The following is a 27,614-nucleotide window of genomic DNA, read 5'->3' as shown; positions in this document are numbered from 1 at the left end:
GTGTTGCTGTTCTCTGGCTAATGCCAATGGGCCTGCAGGGTGTGGGGCTGTAAGAACAGCCCCCCCTGGTGGACGTGGGCCCTCATAGCACCCTGGTGAAGTCTGTTTCTGACCGTTTGAGCAGAACCATCACATTAGTGACCTGATGGAGGTCATGTTGCAGGTCCTGTTCCTTCTTGCTCAAAGGAGGAGGTAGTGGTCCTGCTGCTGGCTTGTTGCCCTCCTACGCCCCCTCCACGTCTCCTGGTGTCCTGGTGTCTCCTGGTGTCTCCTCCATGCTCTGGACACTGTGCTGGGAGACACAGCAGACCTTACCACAGCTCACATTGACGTACCATCTTGGATGAGTTGCTCAACCTGAGCAACTTGTGTTGGTTGTCGACTCGCCTCCTGCTGCCAGCATCAGCCAGGAACCAGGAGAGAGAACAGCGTCATGGCACAACAACAACAACAACAACAACAACAACAACAACAACAACAACAACAACAACAACAACAACAACAACAACAACAACAACAACAACAACAACAACAACAACAACAACAACAACAACAACAACAACAACAACAACAACAACAACAACAACAACAACAACAACAACAACAACAACAGAAACTGACAATTAGTGTTGCTCCCTACCTGGACAGGTGATTTCACACCGGTGTGATCAACCTGGAGGTACGTTGTCTTGTTCAGGTGTTTACAAACAACACCTGAACTGCATTTCAGCTGCATTTTACAGCCCCTCCCCCCCAAAATGTCACAAACCATGTTTTCAGGGGGGCTCTTGTCTCATTATAGATGAGGTACCCCAAGGTAGTTAAAGACCGCTAACCGTTAGCTCTTCACTTCCTGCGGTAGTTAAGCAATGCTAACCGTTAGCTCTTCACTTCCTGCGGTAGTTAAGCAATGTTAACCGTTAGCTCCGCCCCCTCAGGTACTTCCCGTTCGGCATTGTGTTCCTGGTTGCGGGGAAGATCCTGGACATGCAAGACCCGAGCACGCTGGGCCTGAAGCTGGGCTGGTACGGCATCACCGTGCTCGCCGGACTTTTCGTACACGGCCTGGTGTTGCTGCCGACGTTCTACTTCCTGTTGACACGGCAGAATCCCTTCAGCTACATCCGCGGCCTGCTGCAGGCCATGGTCATCGCCCTAGCAACCAGCTCTAGGTGAGTAATTGTTCTCATGCTAACGTATTTAGCTCTGATGCTAACATTAGCCACTTGTAGCGGAAACTAACATATTTGGCTGATGCTAACATTTGTATCAAGTAACAAAAGCTAACTATGGTTTACTGTGACGTTAGCTTCATGTCGCAGAAGCAAACAGACCTAGCTGTGACATTAGTGTTAACATTAGCGGGTCTCTCCAGCTCGGCTACGCTTCCGATCACGATGAAGTGTCTCCTGGAGAATTGCCATGTTGACCGGCAGATTGCCCGCTTCGTGTTGCCAGTCGGAGCAACTATCAACATGGACGGAACGGCGCTGTACGAAGCTGTGGCGGCCATCTTTATCGCGCAGGTCAACGACTATGAGCTAGACTTCGGCCAACTGGTCACCATCAGGTAGTTGACGGATCAGCTAGCACGCTAACGGCTAACAGACGTTCCCCAAAAATTTCACAAAAATAGGCAAAACATTTAAACTAATTGTTGCATGTTTTAGTGACGGTATCAGAAGCTAATTTAGTGTGTTAGCCTTTTTTTAGCTGCTATGTTAGGCAAATTTGAAGCTAATTTTAGCATTTAGCCTTTTTAGTTGCTAGTAATTTGAAGCTATATTAACCCAATATGAAGTTAACTTTAGCAGTCACCAAATAAAACGCTACAAACTTCAGAGAATTACAGAAAGTTTTGCGATGTTAACGCTAAGTGATGCTAACACGCTAAGCAATGCTAATGCTAACCTCCCCGCCAGCATCACAGCAACGGCAGCGAGCATTGGCGCAGCGGGCATCCCGCAGGCTGGCCTGGTTACCATGGTGATCGTGTTGACGTCGGTGGGCCTCCCGCCCGATGACATCACGCTGATCGTGGCGATCGATTGGATCCTGTGAGTTGTTGCTGTTCAGTCCTGAGAGAGCGTCATGTTGTGGTGGTTTCTCTCTCACAGACCCGCCCCTTATGCCCCCCCCCCTTCTGTTTCCATAGCGACCGCTTCAGGACAATGATCAACGTGCTTGGAGACGCACTTGCTGCCGGAATCATTGCTCATCTCTGTCGGAAAGATTTCCCGCTCAGCGGCGCCACCAAGGTGACGCTAATGCTAACAGCTGGCTAATGCTAACAGCTGACTAAGTATAATGCTAACAGCTGCTAATGCTAATAGCTCTTCAAACTATAGCATTAATGCTAACAGGTGTATAATGCTAATGGCTGGCTTATTCTAACAATTGCTAATGCTGACAGCTGGGTAATGCTAACAAGCGGTCTAGCCAATCATGCAGGACTCTTAAGTCATGCTAATGTTAATGGACGCTAAAGCTAACAGGACTGTTAATCCATGCTAATGCTAAACAAAGTGAACTTTTCTGCCTGTAGGTTCCGTCGTACGGGACGTCGGCTCCTCACCAGGATGTTCACGCTGACAAAGACCCGCCGTTCGAGTCGGAGTCGGAGTCTCCCGGACATTGTCACGCGCACACCGTCTACTATAACATCTGTCAGGTGTGAGCGCACTTACTCTACGACGTTTTCCTACGATGTGAACCAGGAAGTGTTGGACTGAAACCTCGACCCGGAACCGGCTGGAACCGGAACAATGGAGGAATTAATGCAAAATAGTAACGCTAGTAACCGATAGGAACAATGGTGAATAGACTTCACTCATATGTCTCTTTTCAACTGCGGAAGCAGCCCCAAAGCTTTACATGGCTCATCACATTCAACCATTCACACACACATTCACACGCCAACGGAGGCAGCTGCCTCACTCCGACGGAGGCAGCTGCCTCACTCCCACAGAGGCAGCTGCCTCACTCCCACAGAGGCAGCTGCCTCACTCCCACAGAGGCAGCTGCCTCACTCCAATGCTCAACCTCCTCCGACCAGCTCAACCTTCTGATTGGGAGACGGCGCCCTACCAGCCGAGCCGTGCCGCCACACATCTCCGACGGATAACAATCAATCAATAATGAACACTTGTAACCGATAACAACTTATCGCGACTGGTACAAACGAATAACGATGAAAACCGACTCGTAGCAACCACAATGACCAATAACGACAGATAACGAACAATTAACAGAACATTAGCTACCTAGCAGTATCAGCCATCACGTTGGCTAACTTTTAACTTTTCCTCTGATTCTTTTTTTTGGGGGGGTTCGCAGACTGGTACCCCCGCGAGCTATCCCAGCTAGCTGTGTTAGCTAGCTGTATTAGCTAGCTGTGTTAGCGAGCTGGGACGAACCCTCTTTTGTACACATTAGCATGCTGGCATGCGTTCCGCTCTGACTTCCTGTGAAGTCGCCTCCCGGCTAACCGATTCTTGTTTCCGTTTCCATGGAACCACTCGATCTGCGCAAGGTAGCATAGCGCACGTAGTCGGGGAAAGCTGAAGGAGTTAGCCTCGTAAGCTAGCTTGATTCCTTGAGCTTTCCGCCCCCTGAATGAGTTTGTAATGCAACTTAGCTTTTGCAATGTTAGCTTAGCGCTATCAATGGTGAGGAAACTAAAGGAGTTAGCCTATAAAGCTAGCATTAGCTTAGCTTTCGCAGGTGCAAAGTTAAGGCTAGCTCTGATGCTAACTCTAAGGAAGTGAAAGGAGTTAGCTGATGACGCTAGCATCCTACGGATAGCTATGATGCTTACTCCAAAACAGCCAAACAAGTTAGCCTTTAATGCTTTACATAGCTTACCTTCCTCAGGTCCAAAGCTAATGCTTGCTACCATGCCAACTCCTTTAGCTTCCTGATTTAAGGTGCTGTGGTAAGTTAGCCTCTACAGCTAATGCTAGGTACAGAGGCTAACTCTTTTAGCATACAGTAGTTAGGTAGCTAATAGAGTTAGCCTCGGACCAACACTAGCGCCAACCAAGCTAACGTAGATCTGCCTTAACTGGAACAATTAGCATTGTGCTATCACCATGCTAATGCAAATTTTTGTATGTGTGTTTAATAAACGACATTCTGTGTTTGACTCTGTGTACTCGGCTTTGTTGGAGTAATCAGATTACATTCTGTTTGTTTTGTTTTTTTATTGATGACATGTCGCTAACGGAGACAACGAGCTAACATCGTTAAAGACACTAACAAAACTGATAAAGCTAATAAGCCCTATGAAGCTAAGGAAGTTAGTAAACCATATGTAGTTTGCAAAGCCAAGAAGCTAACAAAGCTAAACTGCCAAAGCTAACAAAGCAGGTCAATTCTATGTAGCTAACAAAGCTAAAACCGAATTAACCGAGCTACTAAAGCCTATTACTCTAGCTAAGCTAAATTGAAGCTGACAAATCTGGCAAAGGTAGTGAAGTTAGACAAGCTAACAAATCTAAACCGATCAAAGAACCAAAACCGCTAGACTCCACAAAGCTAAACTGAAGGATCTAAAATGATATAGCTAATGTAGCTAACGAAGAGAACGCTGACTATTTGATGACATCAAGGTTATTTTTGCCAATGCACGAGCCGCTAATCGGATGAAGCAGCACGAGACCACCGCATTGGCGTTAGTGTTTGCTAATCCTCCAGAGCTCATCGGGGGCTCAACCAGGAGGGATTACCCAGGTAAAGGGACGTGTCGGCCTGCCGCAGCAGCTGGATCGCTCCCCTCAAGGACACAGACATCATCCTGCACAGCTGGGAATTCCCACCACGAGAAGTAAGAACTTTCTGGTAAAGTTTCAGAAATGTGTTTGATCCTACTTTGATGGGAAATGGGAATAGGCCTGCCTCCTAGTGGGGAAAAACCTAAAAATCAGTCAAGGTGAAGCTAACAAAAGCTGATAAGGCTAACGGGGCTAACAGCTAATGAAGTTCATTGGGGTAAAGAAGCTAATAAAGCTAAAAATGCTACTGAAGCTAGAGGCTAATGGAGCTAACATGAGCTAAAGAGGCAAAAAAAAGTAACAAGCTAATAAAGCCAACATAGATGCTGAGGCTAAGGAAGCTTATGAAGCTAATGCTACTGAAGCAAATGAACCTAACAAAAGCTAATAAAGCTACTGAAACTGACAAAAGCTAATGAAGCTAACAAAAACTAATGAGACTAACAAAGTTAACAAAAGCGAGTGACGCAAACAAAAGGTAACAAAGCTAATGAGACTAATGGAGGTAACAAAAGCTAATAAAGCTAACAGAGCCACTAAGGCTAATGAAGCAAGCAAAAGAAACGTGTTAAAGAAAGCTACTGAAGCTAGAATAAGCTAATGTAGCTAAGAAAAGTGTTTCAGTTGTCCAGCGCACGTCACTCCCGGTCGAAGTCTGCGAACGACGGGAACAAGACGTTGTCGATCTTTTCCGATTTCCTGGACTGTAAACGCTTCTTCTTCTTCTGGACTTTTCGGATCCACGAAACCTGAACAGCTGCGAACGACACCAGAGACATCTGTGGGAGTGTTAGCATCGTTAGCATCGATAACTACTACAACGACCTTAGAGACAACTGCAAGACCATTAGCATTGTTAGCTAAACTACCTACATTACATGGGTTCCCTAATCTAGTTTTTCTAATTTAGCAAATTTTTGAGCACCTTTTAGCTTCGTTTTCGAAACAATTGTAGCTCTTAATAGCTGTTTTTAGCTACGTTCTTGAATTATTATTTTTTTATGTGCTTTTAGGTTGTTTTGTTTAGTTACTATTTTACTGTTTTTAGCTACATTTTAAAACTTTCAAGTTTATCAGCGGTGTTGAGCTTCTTATTTGAAAACAATTTTAGGTCCTTCGCTATTTTCATTTATTTATAGCTGCTTTCTTTATCTGTTTTCTCTTTTTAGCTACGTTTAGCTTTTTACCCACTTTTTCAACTATTTTAGCAGTTTTAGTTGTTGTGGCTAGCAGTCTCACCTCTACATGTTAGCTAGCTTACCTTTAGCATTAGCATGTTAGCTAGTGATCTCACCTCAAGCATTAGCATGTTAGCTAGTGAGCTCACCTCGAGCATTAGCATGTTAGCTCGTGAGCTCACCTCTAGCAATAGCAGCGCAGCGGTGATTCCTCCGATCAGGTAAAGATTCGCCTTCATCCACCAGCTGATTTGATCCAAACATCCTGACGTAAAGATCTGGACCTCCACAGAGTCCTGGTCCTGGTCCTGGTCCTGGTCCTGCATCCCGTAGCCGCACATTGTGTTCAGCACCGTCTATCGGACAAAACAAAAGAAAACTTGCTGAAAATGTACATAGCTTAGCTAAAAGTAGCTATAATTGCTAGAAAATAACGAACCTCGCTAAACAGAAAATACTATTTCGACAACTATAACTTTGTTCAGCTACTTTAGTTGCTCTGAGCAACTTTACCCTGTGTTTAGTTACTTTGTTCAGCACTTGGCCGGTGTGAAGGTGCGGGACGATGTGGGGACAGACACCCTGCCGTCCAGCGCCACTTCTAGATGTTTCCTTCCTCTTTATGACTGGTGGGACCTAAACTCAGGCCAATTTTGAACTACTTATTAGGGACCGAGCAGAAATTCTTCTTCTTATTCAATAGAATTAAAGACATGTAAAAAAATGATGTCCTTAATTCTATTTTCAGGTGAATAACATTTAAAGGGGCCAGAGGCTGTGATTGGGCTGACCCCACCAGGCCCGGGGGTGCCAGGACGGGGCCCGGGGGGCCCGGGGGTGCCAGGACGGGGCCCGGGTAGGCCAGGACGGGGCGCAGTCCCGTCCAACACTGCTTACAGCTTTAATTAATTTTAGTATTTTCAGCCTCTTTCAGAATCTTTTAGCCTTTGTCATTTTTTTTTAAATTTTAGATGTTTTAGCTACTTTTAGTAACTTTACCTATTTTAGTAACTTTAGCTGTGTTTAGCGGTTGTAGCTACTTTTTTAAGCTTTTTTTTGCGACTTTATATGGACCTTTATGGACCTGGTTGCGCCGGCAGCAGGAGTACGGAACGCCGCACGCCTCCAGACTGGGGTTGTCATGGTGACAGGCGAAGTATGCGTTGTGGTTCCAGTCGCGGTGGTTCTGGACGCCGCAGCAGCCGAACTTCTTCTGTACGAAGTCGATGGCGTTCTGCAGGTCGGGGTCGTCCCGGTAGCCGACCACCGCTCGCATCATCAAACGCTCTGTCCGCTCAACCACCTGCCGAGGAACAAAGATAACGCAGCTACACACGCAATGTGGCTAAAAACGTTGCTGAAAATGGGAGTAAGAAATAGCTGAAATACATTAAAATATAAAAGTAGCTAGAACAGCTTAAAAATTGCTCAAAATAGCTGAAATTGCTAAAATAATAAAAATAAAAATAGTGAGAAATTGTTAAAATGACTCACTAAACTAGCTTAAAAATACTAAAGCTACAAATGGCTAAAGTGGCTAAACAATTAGCGTGAAATAGTCTAAGTCGTTGAAGTGGCTAAAGTGGCTAACAAATAGCTAAAATAAGTGGTTAAAGTAGCTAAAGAAGCTACTTGGGCAGATCCTGAAAGTGACCTTCGCAGCTTTATCAACTTAATCCAGTCAGAACTCACCAGGTCCGTGAAGAGGAAACAAACAGAAGCAGCTGCGATCTGAAGAACCAGAACCAGGACCAGGAGGGACAGGAACTGGAACCAGAACCACAACATGAGAACCAGCCTCAACGCCAGCTAGGAGGTGCTAACAAGGCTGCAGTTACAGTGTTGAGCAGACAGGTGGAGTTCCTCAGGGAACCCGAACATCCGAGGAACGTCACCAAGAACATGAAGGAACCGACGCAGATCAGGAGGAGTGCGGGGTCCACCCACACCGAGTCCACCACATCTACACACACACACACACGTTAGCACACATTTATTTTATTTTCCCATTATTTCCTGAAAATTTTCTATTTTCCCCAATTTTTCTGTACTTTCTCGCTTTTTTAAAAGTTTCCCTTGTTTGATGTTCCACCGTTTCTCTATTTTCCAGCCATTTCTTTAATTTCCTTTCCCGTCTTTTTTTTCCTCTCGTCTTATTTGTTTTCCTGCTTTTCCCACCAGACTCCGTCCCAACCAACCTTTCTCTTTGGCGATCTTTGCGTAGACTCCCACTGCGATTAGCACGGCGCTAACCACCTACACCAGACAACAAGCAAACATGCTAGCATTAGCATTGACATTAGCCACTTCTCTCACTAGCTAGCTACAGTGCTTATTTATTAGCCACAAAGTAAACACTTGATGCTAACACTAACATCAAAGCTAATTCCTTTATCCTTGTAGCGAACATCATGTTAACGCTAACGCTAGCTATCGCTTCTACTTTTATTGTTTCAGCCAAACAGCTACCAGTTACTTTTTAGCTACCAACTTGAAGCTAGCATCAATATTTAAGCTAGATTTAAAGCTAACTACTCTGGTTTAATCTGATGCTAGTAAGAACGCTATCTTCATTAAGCCTTGTAGGATGTTAGCATGGGTGGTAGGTGGGTGGTGGTCAGAGGGTGAATGTAGTGAGAGAGTGAGTGGTTGGTGGTGGTCAGAGGGTGAATGTAGTGAGAGAGTGAGTGGTTGGTGGTGGTCAGAGGGTGAATGTAGTGAGAGAGTGAGTGGTTGGTGGTGGTCAGAGGGTGAATGTAGTGAGAGAGTGAGTGGTTGGTGGTGGTCAGAGGGTGAATGTAGTGAGAGAGTGAGTGGTTGGTGGTGGTCAGAGGGTGAATGTAGTGAGAGAGTGAGTGGTTGGTGGTGGTCAGAGGGTGAATGTAGTGAGAGAGTGAATGGTTGGTGGTGGTCAGAGGGTGAATGTAGTGAGAGAGTGAGTGGTTGGTGGTGGTCAGAGGGTGAATGTAGTGAGAGAGTGAGTGGTTGGTGGTGGTCAGAGGGTGTGAGAGTGAGTGGTTGGTGGTGGTCAGAGGGTGAATGTAGTGAGAGAGTGAGTGGTTGGTGGTCAGAGGGTGAATGTAGTGAGAGAGTGAGTGGTTGGTGGTGGTCAGAGGGTGAATGTAGTGAGAGAGTGAGTGGTTGGTGGTGGTCAGAGGGTGAATGTAGTGAGAGAGTGAGTGGTTGGTGGTGGTCAGAGGGTGAATGTAGTGAGAGAGTGAGTGGTTGGTGGTGGTCAGAGGGTGAATGTAGTGAGAGAGTGAGTGGTTGGTGGTGGTCAGAAGGTGAATGTAGTGAGAGAGTGAGTGGTTGGTGGTGGTCAGAGGGTTAATGGTGCAGATTAGCACTCTCTCCTCCGTCAGCCTGCTCCAGAGCAGCTGTGGCTACAGACGTAGTTTTATGGAGTGAATGAATAATATAATGTAAAGCGTTTTTGAGTGTCTAGAAAAGCTTAGTATAAAACCTGAGCATTATGATAACTATGCATTCTAAGCTAACTCCTTTAGCCTCATAAATAGCATTTAGCTTGCATCAAAGCTAACTCCTTTACCTCTCAACTCTCAAACAACTTCGAAGTTATCTGGCATCGCTCTGGAGCGAATATTGTTTGAACACAAAGATAGCCTGGAAGCTAACACTCACCCAGAAGACGTAGCAGAAGAGAAACAGCGTGTACTTAATGCCGCGGTAGCCGCGCATGCTGCCGACACTAATCCCTGCAGCATGCGGAGGATTCCCAACAAGTTTCAACACGCAGAAACATTCCAGGTGTTAATCTAGAGACTAACACCTGGAATGTTTGCAAACACGATACAGAGAGACGGCAGGCCTGAGTTAGCTTTGTAGCTTGTAAGCTATTGCTACAAAACAGAGATTCTGTGTCAGCATTAGAGTTAGTATGGACACTAGAGCCACAACATAGCATAGCATTGTGGTTAACATGGGAGGTAAAGCTACAAAACAGTCTGTATTAGCATTAGCATGGAAGCTAACTCTACAACGCAGACTGTTAGATTTAGAGTTAGCATGAAAGCTAACGCTACAGAAGAGCCTATGTTTGTATTATAGTTAGCATGGATGCCAATGCTACAAAATTGACTGTTGCATTACTTTTTATGGAATCTAAAATTACAAAACTGATGCTAACTCCACAACAGTCTGCGTTAGCGTGCCGTGGCAAGGCTAATCTCCTTTACAGGATTAGAGTAATCGGATTACTTCCTGTGGGAGCAGATGGGAGGGGGCGGGGCTTAGCTCTGTTCATTAGCCAGTTTAGGTGACAACAAGCTAACAGAGAGTCAGTCCGAGACCCTGTTCAGGTTTCCAGGACTTTGATGGGCTTTTCCAGGATCTTTGTTCCAGGACCTGTTCCAGAACCTGATCCAGGAACTTTGATCCAGGACCTGATATAGAAGCCCTCACCAAGTCTTTCCGAGACCTTTTTTACAGGATCATTCTCAGGCAACAGGATTCAGGACCTGTTTTCAGGACATGATTCAAGACTTTATCCAAGACTTGACACAAGGACCTTATCAGGACTTTTGTTTGGTTTCCAAGACTTTTTCCAAAACCTTGTATCTTTAGGGACTTTTATCATCCAATACTTTGTGTTTTTTAAGACCTTAGAACTTTCCAGGTCTTTGTATCTTCCAGGAACATTGTATTTTCCAGGACTTTGTATCTTCCAAGACCTTTCATCGTACAGGACCTTTGTGTTTCCAGAATTTTGTATCTTTCAGGACTTGTTTTTCTAGTATTTTTATCTTCCTGGACCTCCCATTTTCAAGGACTGTCTTCCAGGACCTTGGTATTTTTCAAGACCTTTATCTACCCAGACAATACATTTTTCCAAGGACTTTTTTCTCTGGTTTTTTTCCAGGACCTTGGTATCTTCCAGGACCTTTTATTTTCAAGCACTTTTATCTTTGAGGACCTTAGTGTTTTCCAGGACTTTTGTGTATCTTCAAGGACTTTTATCTTCCAGGACCTTAATATCTTCTGGGACCACGCAGTTGTTTTTCAGGCCTTGTATCTTACAGGACCTTTCTTTATTTTCCAGGACCTGTTATTTTCCAGTACTTGTGTTTGTATCTTCCAGGACCTTCCGGGATGGGAATCCTGGAGTTGTTAGGGTCCTTTAAGGACCGGGCGGAGAAGTTCCTGAACGAGAAGAACGTGGTGACGGACTTCCTGAACCGTGTCGAGGAAAAGACTGGAATCAGGAAGAAGCTCCTCGCAGCCGGTTAGCTCTTAGTATTAGCATGTTAGCATGCTCAAGCCATATTTTATAGCTATGTTAGCTGCTTTAGCAATTTCAGCCATTTTATTCATTAGTTGCTAAAGTCGCTAAACAAACTAAAATAGCTAACATAGCTCTAAAATAGAGATGCTAAAGTAGCTAACGTACCTAAGGTGTCTTTAAAATATGGCTAACATGGGTAAAATTGCTAAACTGGATAACGTTGTTAACATAGGTAAAGCTGCTGAAGCAACTTTAGCAACTGTGGCTATGTTAGTTATTTCAGCAAAATTAGCTACGTAGCTGTGTTTACGACTTTAACCATATTTTTAAGCTACAACAAATATTTTATCTTGTTTAGCTACTTTAGCAACTTCAGCTATGTAGTTATGTTATCTATTTTAACCATATTTTGAAGCTACAATAGCTATTTTAGCTTGTTTTGCTACTTTCGCCAGTTATTATCCTGTAGCAACTTTGTCAGCTACTTTATCCACATTAGGTCATTTACAATTTCAGGTATATTTAAAGCAACTTGAACAACTTTTGCCACTTCACCTAGCAACTTAAGCGACCTTAGCAATGTTAGCTGTTTTAGCATTTTAAGGTATAATCCAAATGACTCTAACTGTGTTAGCATCAGGTTATTGCTATACTAACTGCTTGTCGTTTTGTCATAGGCGCAGTGTCACTAACTGGACTGTACCTAGTGTACGGCTATGGAGCAGCGCTGCTCTGTAACGTGATCGGATTCGTTTATCCTGCGTACTACTCGTGAGTAGCAACAGGCTAATTCTAATGTAGCCTACTGCTACAGTTATACTTACTAATAACAAGCTAATGCTATTGAAGCCCACTGCACTGTTAGCATAAGCCTGTTAGTAGGTATACCTACTGCTAACAGGCTAATGCTATCATAGCCTACTGGTACAGTTATACTTACTAGCTGCCTAATGCTAACAGAGCCCATTGCTATAGTTAAACTTACTGTTAACCAGCTAATGCTAACGTAGCTTACTGTTACTGTTATACTTACTGCTAACAGGTTCAGGCTAATGCCACGCCCCCTTGGTACTTCCTTTATATGGTAATAGGAAAAGTAAGGAAGGCAACTGGGAAAAGTAGAAAATAAGTTGGAGAACTAGAAAAACAAGTTAGTTTTAATAAACTAATGACAACAAGCGGGAAAACTAATGTAAGCATATGGGAAAACTAGAAAAACAAGTAGAAAAGTATAGCCAGTGTTTTAAGCTGGCCGGTATGAACCGGTACGCACTACTGGCACTTTTAAATTTGACCCCTCAGCATACTGGAACTTTCCCTAATGTCCGGACTGTCAGCCGCTACTTGTTTCACACTTTGAACCCGAACACTTTAATAGTGCACACTGTACTGTCTGTGGCCCATACTGACGTCATCATTGACATCAACATTTTTCACAATTACACACTTTTATCAAATCAAATAGTTTTCAGCAAACTGCAGTATATTGCTGTTGTACATGACCCCAGGTTCCTCTGGGTCACTTTTCAAATGGATTCACTGCAGCTTTTTTTCACAATTACACCTTAAATTACACACAATACATGTACTGCAGTACAGACTGATTAAATAAAAATCTCACAGGGACAATAAAAGTATATCTGAACTTATTCAGGATGGTGTAGTGACATCCACTCCTCTCTCTCATTCTTTCCTTAAATGTTTTTCGGGTGGAATTATTAAAAGTCTGCCAATATTTAAATAAATATGCAATTACTTACAACATGTATTTGTACTTTTTTTTTAATCTCACACTATTATAATAAAGCATCCGGTGGATCCTCACGCTGCACAAGGTGCCTTTATTTTACACTGACCACTTGCAGTACAAAATGTCTGTACACGCCACTGAATATTATGTTACTGTCCATATTAGTATGAGAGACTGACAGCAGGTCACCAAGAGGAGGACCACCACTCATTTCTTTTACACTTAAAGCTCTGAGTATAAAGTATAACCTATGTTAATAAATGCTGACCCCACCCCCTCCTCCGTCAGGATCAAGGCCATCGAGAGCGTGAGCAAGGAGGACGACACCAAGTGGCTGACGTACTGGGTCGTCTATGGCGTCTTCAGCCTCGGCGAGTTCTTCTCCGACATCTTCCTCTACTGGTTCCCGTTCTACTACGCCTTCAAGGTCAGTCGTTGTCGTCCTGTGGGGGGCAAGGGGTTAGTGGGCGGGGCTCCTCCATATTTTTCCCCACCTGTTTTGTACCGATTACCTTTCCCACCAGTTAAAAAAAAAATTTAAATCTTTATTTTTTCCAGCTTTTCCACTCGTTCTTGGCTTTTCCCGCCTGTTTTCTACAAATTTCCCACTTGTTTTCTTCACTTTTCCACTTCTTTTATTGTTTCCCACCTGTTGTCTAGTTTTCCCACTTATCTTCCCAGTTGTGGCTACATTTCCCACCTGTTTTGTCTTTCTCCCTACAGTGTCTTTTCCTGCTGTGGTGCATGGCGCCGGTAGCATGGAACGGGTCGCAGGTCATCTACGAGCGCGTAGTGCGGCCCTTCTTCCTCCGCCACGAGGCCGCCGTGGACAACCTGGTCAGTGACCTGGGCGGGAAGGCCATGAGCGCCGCCGAGAGCCTTACCCGGGAAGGTGGGCCACCAACTGGGGATTTTACAATCTGACTTCTACTCTTTAAATTACTTTTTCCTTCATGTTCATCTTTTTTCAAAAATATTTCAATATTGTTTTTATACTTTTATACTCACACTCGTGTTATTTTCCCACTTAGTGGGACATCCGAAGATTAACGAAAATCCAAAGGTACAAAACCCAGTAGTGATTAGTCTGGGCTCAAAGCTACAACTTGTGAGCTCCGGGATCACCACTAGAGAAAAACTCTGAAGAGAGCTGGACCAAACCATTACCATCGCAGGAGTACGGACTGGCGATGGACCAAACCATTACCATCGCAGGAGTACGGACTGGCGATGGACCAAACCATTACCATCGCAGGAGTACGGACTGGCGACGGACCAAACCATTACCATCGCAGGAGTACGGACTGGCGATGGACCAAACCATTACCATCGCAGGAGTACGGACTGGCGATGGACCAACTGGCAGCTCCAGGCTTTTAGGGGCGGAGCCTCTGATGAGCCACAGGTGAGACGAGTTGTCCTCTCGCTAGGCTGCGCCTGCTTTGTTGTCCAAAAGCGAGGGGGAGGAAGGAACACTACACACAGAACAGAAAGACCACCCCCACCCAAACAAACAGAATACAAAACATAAAACTGCCAGGCTGGACCCATCGAATCCTGACAGTACCCCCCTCTCAATGGGAGACTCTTGGCGACCCAGGCTTCCCTGGATGGGCTCGATGGAAGTCGCCAATGAGCGAGGGGTCCACTATGAAGGAGCGAGGTATCCACGTACGCTCCTCTGGCCCATACCCTTCCCAGTTGCTCAGATACTGGAGCCCCCAGCCCCGCCGTCGAACATCCAGGAGCCATCGCACCTTGTCGGCTGGCCCTCCTCCCATGAGCGGGGGGGCGGTGGGGGTTTGGCTGAGGGGCAAAGCTCTGAGGTTTCCACCGGCTTGAGCTGGGAGACGTGAAATGCTGGATGGACCCGCATGTACCGAGGGAGTTTCAGCTTCACCATGGTGGGATTGATGACCCTTTCCACCAGAAACGGACCCAGGAACCTTGGAGAGAGTTTGCGGCAGTCTGCACACAAGGGAATGTTTAGCGGAGAACCGGACGGCCTGACCTGGTGCGTAGGAAGGAGCCTCTGAACGTCGGCGATCCCCCAAGCGCTTATTCTCTTCGGAGGAGCGGAGGAGGGCAGCGCGGGTCTCGCGCCACAGCCTCCAACTTCGACGAAGATGGTCCTGAACCGAAGAGATGGCGATCTCGTCCTACTGAGCAGGGAACGGGGGCTGGTATCCTAGGGAGGCTTCAAACGGAGACAGTCCGGTGGCAGAGCACACATGTGTATTGTGGGCATATTCCACCCAGGACAGATGGGAGAACCAAGAAGCAGGGTTATTTTCAACGACACACCTGAGAGTTGTTTCCAGGACTTGGTTGGCCCGCTCCGACTGTCCATTGGTTTGAGGGTGGAACTCGGAAGATAGGCTGACTGTGGCGCCCAACGCTTTGGTGAAACAGCTCCAGACACGGGACACAAACTGAGGACCCCGGTCGGAGACTATATCCGAGGGGATTCCGTGGAGACGGAAAACTTGGTCCACCAGAATGCGAGCGGTCTCCAAGGCCGATGGTAACTTGGGTAGGGCGACGAAGTGGGCAGCTTTGGAAAAACAGTCAATGATAGTGAGAATCACCATATTTCCCCGAGAGGGGGGCAAACCTGTAACGAAGTCCACTCCGATGTGGGACCATGGCCGGGATGGACTCGGCAAGGGATGCAGGAGGCCAGCTACGGGCGCAAATGGGACAGGCTCGGACGTAGGCCCGAACGTCCAGCAGGAGAGAGGGCCACCAGAACCTGCACCGAACCAATGTCGCCGTGCGGTGGGCTCCCGGGTGACCCGACAGCCGAGAGTCGTGACCCCACTGCAGTACCTGGGACCGAACAGAGCTGGGGACAAAAAGATGATTTGCGGGACCAGTACCCGGATAGGCATCCTCCTTGTGGGCACGGCGTACTTTATCCTCGATGTCCCAATGGAGGATGCCCACCACCAGAGAAGCCGGTAGTATCGGAGTGAACAGGCGAGAGAGGGCGTCTGGCTTTAGGTTCTTCGAACCAGCGGGGTAAGTCAGGGTGAACCTGGACGTGCTGAAGAACATGGACCACCACGTTTCGCTTCCTGCGCATAGGCCAGGTTCTTGTGGTCCGTCCAAACCAAGAAGGTGGTTGAGGTTCCCTCCAGCCAGTGCCTCCATTCCTCCAGGGCTAGTTTGATGACGAGGAGTTCCCGATTTCCCAGGTCATAATTACACTCCGCCGGGGACAGCTTCCTGGAGAAAAAGGCACAGGGATGGAGAAGGTTCTTGGGACCGTGACGTTGTGACAGGACTGCACCCACTCCGCAGTCCGAGGCGTCCACCTACACCACAAACTGTCCCTCCGGCTCCGGTTGTACCAACACGGGAGCAGAAGTGAACAGCTTCTTTAGTTGGAGGAATGCTGATTCTGCTTCTGTGGTCCAGGAGAAGGGGCGGATGGTGGAGGTCAGCCGGGTCAGAGGCAGAGCGACTTGGCTGTAGTTCCGGATGAACCGGCGGTAAAAATTGGCGAAGCCCAAGAATCGCTGCAACTCCTTACGGGTGGACGGGGTAGGCCACTCTAACTCCGCTCTCACCTTCTCAGGATCTGTATGGGCTCTTCCTTGTTCAAAAATAAATCCCAGAAAAGGAACCGAGGTGGTGTGGAAGGAGCACTTCTCTGCCTTGACATACAGTTTATTCTCCAATAACCTCTGCAGGACCCTGCGGACATGGGAGGGGTGTTCCTGGACGGACTTGGAGAATATCAGAATATCGTCCAGGTACACAAACACGAACCAGTTAAGAAAGTCACGAAGAACATCATTCACCAAAGCCTGGAATACAGCAGGAGCGTTAGTGAGTCCAAAAGGCATGACCTGGTATTCGAAGTGGCCAAGAGGGGTGTTGAATCCAGTCTTCCACTCGTCACCCTCCCGTATTCGCACCAGATGGTATGCGTTGCGAAGATCCGGCTTGGTGAAGATCACCGAACCTTGGAGGGCTTCAAAAGAGGAGGAGAGCAGGGCCAGGGGATACTTGTTCTTGACAGTAATGTTGTTCAAACCTCGATAGTCAATGCAGGGTCGGAGGGATCCGTCCTTCTTCTCCACGAAGAAAAACCCTGCTCCCACAGGAGAGGAAGAGGCTCGGATGATGCCAGCTGCGAGGGACTCCGAGATGTATGTTTCCATGGCCGCCGCCTCTGAACGTGACAGGCTGTAAAGTTTACTGCTGGGAAGTGGCGCACCAGGAAGCAGATCAATGGCGCAGTCGTAAGGCCTGTGGGGAGGTAAGGAGAGAGCCAGATCCTTGCGAAATACCCCCAGGTCGTGGTATTCTGCCGGGACCAATGACAAGTCAGGACAGGACATCTCTGGAGGTTTTCCCGGAGGTGAATGGGATGCCGCGCTCAAACAGTGAGCATGACAATGAGGGCTCCAATCGAGCACCCTGCCGGCCTGCCAGTCTAATTGAGGGTTGTGGAGGAGGAGCCAGGGGTAACCAAGGACAATAGGATTAACTGGGGAGCTGATGACTTTGAATTTGAGGGTCTCATTATGATTTCCGGAGACAGATAACACCAATGGAGCAGAAGTATGGGTCACCTGGGCGAATGGCTGGCTGCTAAGGTTGGTAGCTACCAAGGCCTTTTTCAGTGGGAACAAAGTCATGTTGGCTTGACGGGCAAACTCATAGTCCAGGAAGTTGTCCTCCGCTCCACTATCTATGAACACTGTCAAATTAAGGGCTGCTGGGCTAATTTGTAGTCTTGCAGGGAGCAACAATCGTTTTACCTGGGCAGGGTCTAAGTTATGACTCATCCGGACCCCCACACGGCCGGACGAGTCTAGTCTTAACGTGGCTGGACAGTTGGAGATGAAGTGGCCTGGGTTACCACAGTAGCGGCAGTCACCTTTCTTTAAGCGTCTGTTCCGCTGGTGTGGAGGGGCGGCTCCATCCTGCCTGTTGCTCCCGGATCCGGTTGTCCACCCTGATAGCCAGGCGGACCAAGGCTTTTAATTCTGTTGGTGACTCAACAAGGGTTAAACGGTCCGTTACAATGTCATTTAAGCCTCGTAGGAAGGCATCCCTGCGGGCGGAGTCATTCCAAGTGACATCTGGGACTAATGTCCAAAACTCCACTGCATACTCCACCACAGACCGGGACCCTTGGCGGAGCTCGTGTAGCCGGCGCGCTGCGTCCCCGCCGCGGGCCGGATGATCAAAAACCAATTTAAAATCCTCTAGAAACTCATTATAACTTAGGTGGGTTAGTGGAGTGGGAGAACTATTAGCCTCGGCCCATGTAAGGGCGGTCCAGCAGTAGTCCTAAAATGAACTGAATCTTTGCTGCGTCGGCTCAAAACACGGCTGGCTGGAGTGAAAACACCTGCTCACACTGAAGCAAAAATCCCCAGCAATGGTTCAGATCCCCGGAAAAACAATCTGGCGTAGGAATCCGCGATTGAAGGCATTCGGGTGGGCTTACCGGTGCAGACGGGTTCTGGACGGATGAGGCCGGAGCGTCTGAGACATCCAAAGATTAACGAAAATCCAAAGGTACAAAACCCAGTAGTGATTAGTCTGGGCTCAAAGCTACAACTTGTGAGCTCCGGGATCACCACTAGAGAAAAACTCTGAAGTGAGCTGGACCAAACCATTACCATCGCAGGAGTACGGACTGGCGATGGACCAAACCATTACCATCGCAGGAGTACGGACTGGCGATGGACCAAACCATTACCATCGCAGGAGTACGGACTGGCGATGGACCAAACCATTACCATCGCAGGAGTACGGACTGGCGATGGACCAACTGGCAGCTCCAGGCTTTTAAGGGCGGAGCCTCTGATGAGCCACAGGTGAGACGAGTTGTCCTCTCGCTCGGCTGCGCCTGCTTTGTTGTCCAAAAGCGAGGGGGAGGAAGGAACACTACACACAGAACAGAAAGACCACCCCCACCCAAACAAACAGAACACAAAACATAAAACTGTCAGGACCGGACCCACCGGCACCCACCGGCACCCACCGGACCCACCGGACCCACCGGACCCACCGGATCCTGAGAGTTTTTCTACTTTTCCCAATTAGTTTCTAATTTTACCACCTCTTATTCTAAGTTTTCCACTTGTTTTCTACTTATCCCACCTGGGAGACTAAAAGTTGTTCTGGTTGTGTTCCAGTTTTGTGCACGTTGGTGAAAAACAAGGCTCTGGTGAGTCCGCAGGTCCCTGAGTCGGAGCCCCGAAGTCTTCCCAGTTTGAAGGAACCAACAGAACCCGAACCAGAACGAAGGGTATGTTTAGCTACAAGCTCAGTTTCCTAATTTTCCCATTTGTTTTCCAATTTTCCCACTTAGTTCTCGTTCATAGCGTTCCATTCGATGTCTCACTATGGGATACGCCCCCTGCACATGCCTCGGACGCATTTATCTCATCACACCAGTCCTGATTGGCCACGTTGGGGGTGGAGCCACCAGTAGCTTGCATTACTGGGCAGCGTCACTCAAACACCTTCTGGCTTTGTGCCGTAGCATCTTGGGTTAGTTGGCGAGCGCTACACCGCGACGCTCCAGCCTTCACCACCATAGATATAAAACCTTAGATGCCGCATGGCCTATCAGCGCCCGTTGACGTGACGTTCCTAGCGCCGCCATCTTGGGGAGGTCTCCTGTTTGTGATAAACATAAAGATCTCAGGCTAGAAAATCACAAAAACATTCATAGCTCGCTTGTTAGTCCACGCATCAACACAAATAATAGCTCATTTTAAAGCTATGAAAAGCTCTATCCCGTGGAAACCTCATGGAGGAATTATTGGGAGGGAGGAAAGTCTTAAAATCGGAAGACTAATAAAGCTGGGAAAAATATAACAATTTATAAGCGTGTTTCCACCGCACAAAAAGTTCGGGAATGGACTGGTATGGTCCGGTACGGTTCAGGTTTCCACCACAAGAATTTGGGATTTTCCGGAAAGTACTGCTCCAAATGTGGAGGCTTTTCCGCTCCCCCTCCGTTGGGGTACTCAGGACCATGGAATGGGTCTGGTTTTGAGGAGCCGTTTGCTGATTGGACAGTGATTTACTACACGCCCTCAATATTTTAATATGTGGCTGGAGGAATCCTCTGTTGTTCACATATTCAGCTTTACACGAGTTGTTTTTGTTTGTTTGTTTAGTTTTTTGCTGCTCAACTTTCATGTTGGTCCCTAAAGAGGAGACGTGATGCAGGACGGAGACCGGGACTCTGGAGCAGACGCTACGGCTGTACCCGATGCTCTACCGAGTCCACTCGTCACGTCGCTGGCCGGTGCTCCATTGCATGAACCACCGCGTGCCGCCCCGGAGCTCCGGTTCCCCGACGCTGGAACCTGCCGGTGCTCCGGGGCCCCGAGTCCCGGTGTCTGTCCTGACATCGTCCACCATCTCTGCCTCCATGTGGAAGTAGCAGCCGTCACAACCAGCAGAGCGACACCGGCACCGCCCGGCTTTGGCTCTGTGGGAACCAACATGGAGGTTCAGCTGCAGCTCTGTAGGAGCCAACATGGAGGTTCAGCTGCAGCTCTGTGGGAACCAACATGGAGGTTCAGCTGCAGCTCTGTAGGAACCAACATGGAGGTTCAGCTGCAGCTCTGTAGGAACCAACATGGAGGTTCAGCTGCAGCTCTGTGGGAACCAACATGGAGGTTCAGCTGCAGCTCTGTAGGAACCAACATGGAGGTTCAGCTGCAGCTCTGTAGGAACCAACATGGAGGTTCAGCTGCAGCTCTGTGGCTGCAGCACATAAAAGTAAAAGAACTAAACAAGTGCAAAGAGAGGATGTAAACAACAACAGAGGATTCTTAAGGTCCAGGTCTGTCGCCCTGCTGAGATCACTGTTACACCGTCACATATCTGAGGAGCTTTAAACTCCGCCCACATTTTAACCCTCCCCTCTGCGGGGGAAACACCACCCAAACTTCGGTCGGGGTCTGCTTTGCTGTACCGCTCCGAAGCGCTCCGTTCCTTCCCTGCACTCTGTGCGGTGGAAACGGGGCTTAATGTTAATTTTAATTAATTCATCCGGTGAGTGGCAATGGAAGCCTAAAGGGACCATTAAACAAAGGGGGTCCATGGCATCCCCCCCCCACCACACAAAATGAAATCAAATTCAGACTTCAAGGAAAACTATGCCTTAAGAAAGTCAGAGAAGCTAAATATCAGTGATGTCTGGTCTTAGCTACATGAAAAATGACCAGTATTACATAACAAGTTACTTTTGTTACATTGAGATACTTGCAACACAGCCTGTGACAAGAAATCATATAAACAATGACATTTATTAAATACACGACTTACTTGTGAAAAGTGATGCTTCGGTTCCTTGTTACATCGAACACCTGTTTGTGCACCATAAGCTGCACAAAACGAGGGCATTTTGATTTTCACAAAAACTTGCCTTTGCTTGCGATGACCTTCCCAAGATGGTGGATGACGACACATGCCACAGGCGGCGGCGCGAGGCATCTAGTGTTTTATATCTATGTTCGCCACAGCCTGGAGCGTTGCCCGCCGGCCCACACCACGGGGACCGCCTTGGTCGATTCGCACGCCAGCTAACACCGCCCTGGTCCACCTGCACGCTAGCTAACACCGCCCTGGTCCAGCTGTATGCCAGCTAACACCGCACTGGTCAATTAGCACGCCAGCTAACACCACCCTGGTCGATTGGCACGCCAGCTAACACCGCCCTGGTCAACTAGCACGCCAGCTAACACCGCGCTGGTCAATTAGCACGCTGGCTAACATTGCCCAGGTTAACTAGCACACCAGCCTCTGCTCCTTACACTGGAGGAGGTGGAGACTCTGGGGCACAGCTCTGTTCCTATGGAAACAGGATATCGAGCACCAATTCGCCCGGTTCGCCATGAAAAGTCTCTGACAACGCCGATGAGGGCAAGGGCAAGGGCGAGGATGAGGATGAGGAAGAAGATGAGGGCAAACACAAGGGCGAGCGCAAAGAGGAGGGCTGACGGGAGCTGGGGCTCCCGGCTTGACCTCGCCGCTCTGGCCCCACCCATGGAGGACATGCTGGAGTTTGACTATGAGGAGTGTGAAGGTTACACCTCGGAGCTCCTCTGTCTGAAGATGAGAGAGGACGACTCGGTTGGCCCCACCCGGCGCCGTGGCCATCTTGGAAGAGAGGAGGGAGGAGCGCCCGCCCCTTCCATCAGCCGGGCAGCAGTTGGTGTTCAAACACCCTGCATCCCTGGACATCCCTGGAGAACCCACGCTACAAGTACGGCTGGACGATTTGCTGGATGAGCCACTGAACAAACTGCTGGACGAGCTGCTGGCTGGACGAGTTGCTGGACGAACTGCTGGCTGGACGAGTTGCTGGACGAACTGCTGGTTGGACGAGCTGTTGGACGAACTGCTGGTTGGATGAGCTGCTGGCTGGACAAGTTGTTGGTTAGACGAGCTGCTGGACGAGCTGCTGGACGAACTGCTGGACGAACGAGCTGCTGGTTGGACGAGCTGCTGGACGAGCTGCTGGCTGGACGAGTTGCTGGTTGGACGAGCCGCTGGCTGGACGAGTTGCTGGATGAGCTGCTGGTTGGACGAGCTGCTGGCTGGACGAGTTGCTGGTTGGACGAGCTGCTGGCTGGACGAGTTGCTGGTTGGACGAGCTGCTGGTTGGACGAGCTGCTGGTTGGACGAGCTGCTGGTTGGACGAGCTGCTGGCTGGACGAGCTGCTGGCTGGACGAGTTGCTGGTTGGACGAGCTGCTGGACGAGCTGCTGGTTGGACGAGCTGCTGGTTGGATGAGCCGCTGGCTGGACGAGTTGCTGGACGAGCTGCTGGTTGGACGAGTTGCTGGTTGGACGAGTTGCTGGCTGGATGAACTGCTGGATGGATGAGCTGCTGGATGAACTGCTGGCTGGACGAGCTGCTGGTTGGACGAGCTGCTGGTTGGACGAGCTGCTGGCTGGACGAGCTGCTGGACGAGCTGCTGGTTGGACGAGTTGCTGGTTGGACGAGCTGCTGGCTGGACAAGTTGCTGGCTGGATGAGTTGCTGGCTGGACGAGTTGCTGGCTGGATGAGCTTCTGGACGAACTGCTGGCTGGATGAGCTGCTGGACGAACTGCTGGCTGGATGAGCTGCTGGCTGGATGAGCTGCTGGCTGGATGAGCTGCTGGCTGGATGAGCTGCTGGACGAACTGCTTGCTGGATGGGTTGCTGGATGGATGAGCTGCTGGGCGAGCTGCTGGACGAGCTGCTGGATGAACTGTTGGTTGGACGAGCTGCTGGCTGGACGAGCTGCTGGATGAACTGCTGGTTGGACGAGCTGCTGGCTGGACGAGTTGCTGGACGAGCTGCTGGTTGGACGAGCTGCTGGCTAGACGAGTTGCTGGCTGGATGAACTGCTGGATGGATGAGCTGCTGGATGAACCTCTGGTTGGACGAGCTGCTGGCTGAGCTGCTGGATGAGCTGCTGGATGAACTGCTGGACGAACTGCTGGTTGGACGAGCTGTTGGACGAACTGCTGGTTGGACGAGCTGCTGGCTGGACGAGTTGCTGGCTGGACGAGTTGCTGGACGAGCTGCTGGTTGGACGAGTTGCTGGTTGGACGAGTTTCTGGCTGGATGAACTGCTGGATGGATGAGCTGCTGGATGAACTGCTGGCTGGACGAGCTGCTGGCTGGACGAGTTGCTGGACGAGCTGCTGGTTGGACGAGTTACTGGTTGGACGAGCTGCTGGCTGGACAAGTTGCTGGCTGGATGAGTTGCTGGCTGGATGAGCTTCTGGACGAACTGCTGGCTGAACTGCTGGCTGGATGAGCTGCTGGACGAACTGCTGGCTGAACTGCTGGCTGGATGAGCTGCTGGACGAACTGCTTGCTGGATGAGTTGCTGGTTGGATGAGCTGCTGACTGGACTGGTTGCTGGATGGATGAGCTGCTGGACGAGCTGCTGGATGAACTGTTGGTTGGACGAGCTGCTGCTGGACGAGCTGCTGGACGAGCTGCTGGATGAACTGCTGGTTGGACGAGCTGCTGGACGAGCTGCTGGATGAACTGCTGGTTGGACGAGCTGCTGCTGGACGAGCTGCTGGACGAGCTGCTGGATGAACTGCTGGTTGGACGAGCTGCTGGACGAGCTGCTGGATGAACTGCTGGTTGGACGAGCTGCTGGCTGGACGAGCTGCTGGTTGGACGAGCTGCTGGCTGGACGAACTGCTGGATGGATGAGCTGCTGGACGAACTGCTGGTTGGACGAGCTGCTGGCTGAGCTGCTGGATGAGCTGCTGGATGAGCTGCTGGTTGGACGAACTGCTGTTTGGACGAGCTGCTGGCTGGATGAACTGCTGGCTGGATGAACTGCTGGCTGGATGAGCTGCTGGCTGGATGAACTGCTGGCTGGATGAGCTGCTGGCTGGATGAACTGCTGGCTGGATGAGCTGCTGGCTGGATGAACTGCTGGCTGGATGAGCTGCTGGATGAACTGCTGGTTGGACGAGCTGCTGGCTGGATGAGCTGCTGGCTGGATGAGCTGCAGGAGAGCTGGGCCACTGGAGGACAGCATGTCTGTCCATACAGGAGCTTCCATGTTCCAAAGTGAGACGCCGGATCGAACGCTGCTCTGACAACCAGGGTGACGTTAAGTAACCTTTAGTACTGGCTACGTTAGCTAGCGCCACCTATTTAGCTAGTAGCATCAACTTAGCTAATAACACAGCATTCTGATGCTAACGCAACTTTGCCATTCCAGCCTTTCCTTGGCTAACCTCTAACCAGCTGACCGCTTTGGTAAGTGGGCTAGCATGGTGTTAGCTCACTAGTGTTAACTTGCTGGTGTTAGTTCGCTGGTGTTAGCATCATTAGCATGTGACATACACAGTTGTGTTTACATGTTTGTTTTGTTTGTTTACGTGTCAGGATGATGTTAGCGTCGACTAACGGTAAGCTAATTGATTAAATCTTTCCAAATACGCTGGAATTTTGGCGCTTTTAAAGCAAATCCTAACTTCCTAATGCTTTCCAATAAAAAAAAAACAACTCTGCGATCTTATATATATATATATATATAATATATATATATATATATTATATACCATTAGCATAACATGCTATTGCTACAAATTAGGTTTTTTCAGGGGTTTTTCCCCGACTTTAGAGCAACGTTACCACAAGATTTGTTTTTGTTGTTTCATGTTAAAAACAATGTTACCGTAACATGTTACGACAACATGCTAATCGTTAGCATGCTATAAACACATTTGAGTTTGTTTGTTTATTTGTCAGCGTTAAATCGCAGAGTCGTAATTTTAAAGCTTATAAAGCCAATGCTAATTTGTTTGCATTAGATGAGCACTAGTATCTCCTGGGCAAGCCACAAGCCCCGCCCCTTTCTGATAAATATGCTTTGGCACACTAAAATGACTTTGCAAAGTTTCTACTTAAATACATGCATTAAAATGTAACATGCTAACGTCACATATGCTTTTCTTGCTAGCAGCGGAGGAGGAAGATGTCGAGCTATCTGGCTGATGTTGGCTAAGTAACATTAGCTTTGATGCTAGCATGCTATGTTAGCACTAGGTTTCTGTTTGTTTCTTGTGTTTCCGATAAAAGTTGTTTGTTTTGTAAACCGCTGTGTTCAGTTTCCTTATGCTAAATGCTAACCGCTAAGAATTTGCACTTTAAATGTACGACTTTGTGTTTATGAGAAAAACATTGTGTAACAACCAATAAAAATGACAAAAAAACTCTTATTTTTTTGCTACATTTTTCCCCGACTAATCTATTTTTCCCACCTGTTGTCTACTTTTCCTACTTGAATTGCATTTTCCCCACTTGTTTTCTAGTTTTCCCATCTGTTTTCTACAATTTTCCCAATCCCATGTCCTGCATGTTTTCTTGTTTTTCCTCTTTGTGTGACTTTTTCCACTTTTTCTCTAATATGGGTTAGTAACCTTAAAAAACCAGCAGGGGGCAGCGTTGCAATGAAAGAAAGTTCAGTTCTGTTCATTCATCAACATGAGCCATAAGCTCAGGTTAAAGTGTGAAGTCACTGATAGTAACTGGTACTAACTGATAGTAACTGATAGTAACTGGTAGTAGCTGATAGTAAGCGGTGGTCCCACCACATGTTTTGTGCCCAGGCTGGACGGGGCTGGTTTTTGTGCTCTCTCTCTCTCTCTCTCTCTCTCTCTCTCTCTCTCTCTCTCTCTCTCTCTCTCTCTCTCTCTCTCTCTCTCTCTCTCTCTCTCTCTCTCTCTCTCTCTCTCTCTCTCTCTCTCTCTCTCTCTCTCTCTCTCTCTCTCTCTCTCTCTCAGTTTTTTTAGAATAATTGAGGAGATTAAAGAATCTTCAACTCTCCCCCAACATATGAACTGTGCAAATATCAGTCTTCTTCTAAAACCGGATAAAGATCCCACACTACCATCTAGCTATCGCCCGATATCACTAATCAATGTAGATCTTAAAATAATTAGTAAAACATTAGCAAGCAGGCTGGAAAAAATCTCACCTCACATCATACACCCTGATCAAACTGGGTTTATTAAAGGACGACACTCCACTAACAATACACGTAGATTAATTAATCTTATAGACCACTCCACTAACAATACACGTAGATTAATTAATCTTATAGACCACTCCACTAACAATACACGTAGATTAATTAATCTTATAGACCACTGCACTAACAATACACGTAGATTAATTAATCGTATAGACCACTCCACTAACAATACACGTAGATTAATTAATCTTATAGACCACTCCACTAACAATACACGTAGATTAATTAATCTTATAGACCACTCCACTAACAATACACGTAGATTAATTAATCTTATAGACCACTCCACTAACAATACACGTAGATTAATTAATCTTATAGACCACTCCACTAACAATACACATAGATTGATTAATCTTATAGACCACTGCACTAACAATACACGCAGATTAATTAATCTTATAGACCACTGCACTAACAATACACATAAATTGATTAATCTTATAGACCACTCCACTAACAATACACGAAGATTAATTAATCTTATAAACCACTCCACTAACAATACACGTAGATTAATTAATCTTATAGACCACTGCACTAACAATAAACGTAGATTAATTAATCTTATAGACCACTGCACTAACAATACACGTAGATTAATTAATCTTATAGACCACTCTACTAACATTACACGTAGATTAATTAATCTTATAGACCACTCCACTAACAATACACGTAGATTAATTAATCTTATAGACCACTCCACTAATAATACACGTAGATTAATTAATCTTATAGACCACTCCACTAATAATACACGTAGATTAATTAATCTTATAGACCACTGCCACCACAATAAACAAAAGGCCATTATCACCTCCTTAGATGCAGAAAAAGCCTTTGATTGGGTAAATTGGAAAGTTCTACTCGCTACACTACGGAAATTTGGATTTAGAGAAAAGTACCTCTCCTGGATAAAGATCCTGTCCACCTCACCCAGTGTCTGTGTTAAAACCAATGACCAAATGTCCTCAAGGTTCAATCTTGAGAGAGGCACCAGACAGGGGTGTCCACTCTCACCATCTCTCTTTGCTATTTCTATGGAACCACTAGCAGCAGCCATCAGACAGAACAATAACATAAAAGGAATACCAACAGTAAATGTAACACATAAAATATGTC

At 47.6% G+C, this 27,614-nt stretch overlaps 3 protein-coding genes across 14 annotated transcripts in view; 2 read left to right on the top strand and 1 right to left on the bottom strand.

The window, feature by feature from the left end:
- Nucleotides 1–4,143, top strand: part of LOC308115690 (excitatory amino acid transporter 5-like) — a 28,644-nt gene extending 24,501 nt beyond the window's left edge. The window contains exons 7-12 of one of the 2 annotated variants that reach the window (XR_013935712.1): nt 939–1,172; nt 1,376–1,570; nt 1,923–2,057; nt 2,156–2,258; nt 2,546–2,970; nt 3,017–4,143. Coding sequence is in view for 1 of the 2 variants with exons in the window: in XM_080473341.1 (XP_080329467.1) it covers nt 939–1,172; nt 1,376–1,570; nt 1,923–2,057; nt 2,156–2,258; nt 2,546–2,677 (799 nt within the window). In the remaining variant the exon portion in view is untranslated. Of the gene's footprint in view, nt 1–938; nt 1,173–1,375; nt 1,571–1,922; nt 2,058–2,155; nt 2,259–2,545 lie in introns of both variants that reach the window. The other variant, XM_080473341.1, reaches the window with a different exon arrangement.
- On the bottom strand, nt 4,143–10,158 carry LOC308115692 (tetraspanin-33). 4 transcript variants are annotated; one of them, XM_080473346.1, is made up of 7 exons: nt 9,593–10,158; nt 8,149–8,206; nt 7,789–7,913; nt 7,643–7,717; nt 7,035–7,253; nt 6,133–6,306; nt 4,143–5,551 (listed from the first exon to the last, which is right to left on the bottom strand). In XM_080473346.1, the coding sequence occupies exons 1-7, from the start codon at nt 9,647–9,649 to the stop codon at nt 5,411–5,413; spliced, it is 849 nt and encodes a 282-aa protein (XP_080329472.1). In that variant the 5' UTR covers nt 9,650–10,158; the 3' UTR covers nt 4,143–5,410. The 4 variants fall into 4 exon arrangements, with proteins under 4 accessions (XP_080329472.1, XP_080329471.1, XP_080329473.1 ...); XM_080473345.1 differs by having other exon boundaries at nt 4,207–5,551; nt 7,025–7,253; nt 9,593–10,157; XM_080473347.1 differs by having other exon boundaries at nt 4,207–5,529; nt 7,025–7,253; nt 9,593–10,152.
- reep6 (receptor accessory protein 6) lies at nt 4,732–25,673 on the top strand. Of its 8 annotated transcripts, none has more exons than XM_080473353.1 (8): nt 4,732–4,825; nt 11,049–11,192; nt 11,870–11,963; nt 13,231–13,369; nt 13,666–13,834; nt 19,104–19,216; nt 24,672–24,709; nt 25,419–25,672. In XM_080473353.1, exons 2-7 carry the CDS (start codon nt 11,060–11,062, stop codon nt 24,684–24,686), a joined length of 663 nt encoding a protein of 220 aa, XP_080329479.1. In that variant the 5' UTR covers nt 4,732–4,825; nt 11,049–11,059; the 3' UTR covers nt 24,687–24,709; nt 25,419–25,672. The 8 variants fall into 8 exon arrangements, 7 of the variants coding, with proteins under 7 accessions (XP_080329479.1, XP_080329475.1, XP_080329477.1 ...); XM_080473351.1 differs by lacking the exon at nt 4,732–4,825 and adding an exon at nt 24,839–24,861 and having other exon boundaries at nt 10,206–11,192; nt 25,416–25,662; XM_080473349.1 differs by lacking the exon at nt 24,672–24,709 and having other exon boundaries at nt 4,736–4,825; nt 19,104–19,237; nt 25,416–25,649.
- Nucleotides 25,674–27,614: the final 1,941 nt, after the last annotated feature.

Source organism: Lipophrys pholis (assembly GCF_963383615.2).
Source record: "Lipophrys pholis genome assembly, chromosome: 10".
In the NCBI taxonomy this organism is placed as follows: Eukaryota; Metazoa; Chordata; class Actinopteri; order Blenniiformes; family Blenniidae; genus Lipophrys; species Lipophrys pholis.
This window is presented reverse-complemented; position numbering and strand designations above follow the sequence as displayed.